General features: G+C 45.5%; 1 protein-coding gene across 1 annotated transcript; it reads left to right on the forward strand.

Annotated features, from left to right (window-relative positions):
• Window positions 1-263: 263 nt before the first annotated feature.
• On the forward strand, window positions 264-3,385 carry LOC135701015 (protein escargot-like). The gene is made up of 2 exons (XM_065221721.1): window positions 264-751; window positions 877-3,385. Exons 1-2 carry the CDS (start codon window positions 661-663, stop codon window positions 2,259-2,261), a joined length of 1,476 nt encoding a protein of 491 aa, XP_065077793.1. The 5' UTR covers window positions 264-660; the 3' UTR covers window positions 2,262-3,385.
• Window positions 3,386-4,066: the final 681 nt, after the last annotated feature.

Below are 4,066 nucleotides of genomic sequence, written 5' to 3' on the forward strand. Positions count from 1 at the left end.
CAACACATATACCTACGCATACATATGGACGGGTAGTAGAGCAGCAGCTGCAACACCTGGCTCAGCTCAGCACTGGTGCCTGGTGGCCGTTTGTTGTTTTGTTTTGCCTTCGCCATCGCATTTCGGTCGGTTGATCGAGGGGAAAAACCCGAACGCCTGCTGCTCTACCACCGACCTGTTCCTTTGCGAGGGGAAGTGCTTCGGGTTCGGCTCGGCTATATATAGGGGCCCGAGCAGGATCCGAACACCATTCAAGGCTCACTTGCCGTGTCGATCAGTTGCACGTACGATTTTTATTGCACTCGTTTTTTCATTTCTTTTGAGTTTCGGGTTTCTGTTTTCGCTTTGTGCTTTCGTTGCGATCACAGTTCGGTTCCGTTTGTTTACCCACGGCTGGTGCAGGATTTCAGTCGTTCGTCTGAGCTCGTTGCGCATACATCGTTCGGGACGAAGGAAGTGATTCAAGTGACCACCAATCGATGCAAGATCAGTTGATCTTGCCGAGTGTTTCTAACAGAAAAATTAAAAGGACAAATCGATCCATATGGAATATCAAGCAAAGGATTAAGTGACAGCTGTGTTTGAGTGGAGAGAAGACAATCCAGTGTGTGATTCGCAAGGTGCGAAATTGTAAAAAAAAAATTAAACTGAAAGTGAACTATGCCCACATCGATCATGCAGAAGAACTACAGTCATTGTCCGCTCAAGAAGCGACCGGTCTTCATCAGCGAGGAGGAGGAAGCCAAAATTGGTAAGTGTCTTGTTTTGTGTGATTCCTACAACTTTTGAAGAGTTTTTGAAAACGGAGAGCAGTTCAAGTTCTGTTGATTTCTGAGTTGGTGACTTACCGGGTATTTGTTTTTCTATTTTTTGCAGACTCCGAATCTGATATGGAACCGGAAAACCTCAGCACAAAGCCCGAGGATCTCTCGATGAAGAAAAAGGCTCGTTCTGAGTCACCGGTGCCCGTTGTGATCAAAGCTGAAGACACTTTGCCAACGCCACCACCTTCGTCATCTCCCGATCCTACTGAAATCAAATCCCCCATCTCCGTTCCTACTCCGATCTACGGATCACACCCATCGATCTACTACGCACCATCACGATCTCCATCCTCACCCGCAGAACCTCTGCACAACTTTTACAAATCCGCTCCCAATGTGTACTCCGGATATCCTCATTTCCCATACCCGATGCCATATCCCTCGGATCTCTACAACCTGGCGTATCACCATCATATTTCGCCTCCACGATCGGAGCCGCTATCTCCGTACGGCCAGCGTGAAAGTTCCGTCACGCCACCACACCCCGTGCTCTACAGCCGCCAGGAAACGATCTCACCGCCCACCATGGTTCCGGCCTATCCAGCCTCTGAACTGAGGATAAACCAGAACAACAACATCATCAAGTCGGAGTCCTTTGCCCGGCAGCACCGCTACATGCCATACAGTCTCAGCCATCACCATCAGCTCATGATGCCTGTAGAACATCCCACGCTTTCGCCAACCTCCAGCCACACCTCGTTCAATTCGTACCTTTCTTCGAATCGCTCGCTTTCACCGGCACGCTCCAGCCCATTGACTGTTTCCGAGGAGAACAACAACAACACCAGCTCTTCGCCATCGATCCTCACCGAGAAGTCCTCTTCCAACTCCAACATCCAGAAAGTGAAAAGTGAGAAATCTAGTGACAAGCCAAGTGGTGGTTCCAGTGGTGCCCCTCGATACCAATGCCCTGACTGTGGCAAGTCCTACTCAACCTACTCCGGTCTATCGAAGCACCAGCAGTTCCATTGCCCAGCAGCCGAAGGTAACCAAGCTCAGAAGATCTTCGTTTGCAAGGAGTGCGACAAGCCGTACAAAACTCTCGGAGCTCTGAAGATGCACATCCGCACCCACACGCTTCCGTGCAAGTGCAATCTCTGTGATAAGGCCTTCTCGCGGCCGTGGCTACTCCAGGGTCACATCCGAACCCACACCGGTGAAAAACCTTTCATCTGCAAGCTCTGCAACCGAGCCTTTGCCGATCGGTCCAACCTGCGAGCCCACCAGCAAACCCACGAGGACGTCAAGCGCTTCAAGTGCCCATCCTGTACCAAATCCTTCTCGCGGTTGCCTCTCCTCACCAAACATGCCGAAAGCGGGTGTCCGGGAATCCAGCTTGGGTCCCAACCGATGCCCGGTTCTCCCTCGGCACAGTCGGCCCAGGATGAGAAGTACATTCCAACGGTGCTGCCTCACAGTAACATCGCTTGCTATTAGAAGACAAGAAAAAGTGATCCGAACCAACCAAGTTCAACGAAAGTGCCTTTTTGGTCGTCACAAAAGCAAACACACAAAAACAGTTCACCGCAAAAGACTGAATCCTATTGCCACCGCGATCGATTAGATTTTTATTGCCTACCAAGTGTGCTACAGAGAAAGATAGTGAGAGCAAGAGACGAGAGTGTGAGTTCTTCTTCAAAGGGAAGAGTGACAGAGACAACGTTTGTAAATAGGTTATTTATTCACCGTGAGATAAGTGAAATCTATTTCCAATCAAGTTTTTCGAATTTTCACAAAATTACCAAAAAGTAGCGTGTTTTTTTCCGGGTAGAAATTCAAACGTCGCAAAAATTGTTTTTAGTTGTCGTAAGTTATTTATTTTATATCAATCCGAGCAAGCAAATCTTGAGTTACTGCTGGTCGCTTTCCCTTGGGTCTTCTACTGGGACCGATCACGGGGGGAAAGTCAAATCACTTTCATGAAAGTTTCTAAACTAGTCAGTTAGGATAATTCTTCGTAAAACTATTTCATTTTCGCCCCTCCTTAATGCACCCTTAATTATAAACAAAAAATCGTGTAGTATCATTTTGTAGGACCCTAAGTCAAACAAATCAGAACTATTTCAAAAAGGATCTCAGTTGTATGAAATTCCTATTGTGAGTGAAAGCGAGAGAGAGTGAATTTTGAGCCATTCACATGTGAAAAATGTGCCTTTTAAGAAAAAAAAAAAGACAAATCAGAGCAACAACAATTTTTTAACAAAAAAAAAAGATAGAAACGTATGCATTTCAAAACGCCATTGATTACTCCCACGTGCACATGTTTGTGTGCGCGCGCCGTGTAACCGAAATCATGACAAATTAGAATTAAGCAGAGGTCAATTTTCCTACTAAGCGCTCTCTATACTATTTTTTTTTTAATTTGGTAAACCACTGTACAGTTCTGCGTATTTTCTACCACATATAGAGCAGATACCTTCGCCCCTAAGGAGAATCTTAATATATTTTGTTTTTATTGTTTAGTGTTTAAGAATTTTTACAACAATAAGAAAGCAGCAGAAACCGATAAAACAAAATCAAGACAAAATAAAAAAGCACAAATTTGTGTATGAAAAATTAAATTTCCTGTTCTTTCGCTCCGCTTTGTGCGGTCATTCGCCCTGACTCCTCCGCTGACTTCCTTCCGCTTTGTTTGGTCTGGTCGCTTTTGCAGTCTTCTTCATTCCCGGGTCCAGGATATCCTTTCCTTTCAGCACCAAATCGGCTCGGAACAAGTGATTCGCCATTGTGGGTGATTTGCATTATTCTCGTTTTTTTTCCCCTTTCTTCTCTCCTTCGTTTTCGGGAAGCACTTGTCTTGGGCGGATGGGTGGATGTGCCAGGCAAAGAAATTCCTTCAAATTTTATTTTGCTTCGGATTTCTTGAGGATTTTTTCGAGCTTCTTTGCCACCAGCGCAAACGCAACGGAAGGGACCTTTGTAATCGAGAGCGTTTTTAATGAAGGTAATCAGCTGGAACTTTATGGCTCAGGTGTGCTGCGTGGGCACAGGTTAATTCTTGCTTAAGGGATCGGTTTACTTCCTCTGAACGGTGTTGGGTCTCGTTCTCTTGAGGGAATGGAATTTCGATGGAAGGAAGAGAGGATATTGAATTTCGGCTTGTGATTGGGATTTTTTGTTTAGTTTTCTGGTAGCAGGATTTTGGGTTTTTATTTTTGCAAATTCTGACCTAGATTTGGCTGGTTCGGAAGAGATAAAGAACTTTGTTTCGAAGGATTAGCTGAAGAACATATTTTTCAGAT

The sequence above is a fragment of the Ochlerotatus camptorhynchus genome, unplaced genomic scaffold (assembly GCF_037179485.1).
Source record: "Ochlerotatus camptorhynchus isolate MF236.1 unplaced genomic scaffold, CSIRO-AGI_Acam_v1.1 ptg000014l, whole genome shotgun sequence".
In the NCBI taxonomy this organism is placed as follows: Eukaryota; Metazoa; Arthropoda; class Insecta; order Diptera; family Culicidae; genus Ochlerotatus; species Ochlerotatus camptorhynchus.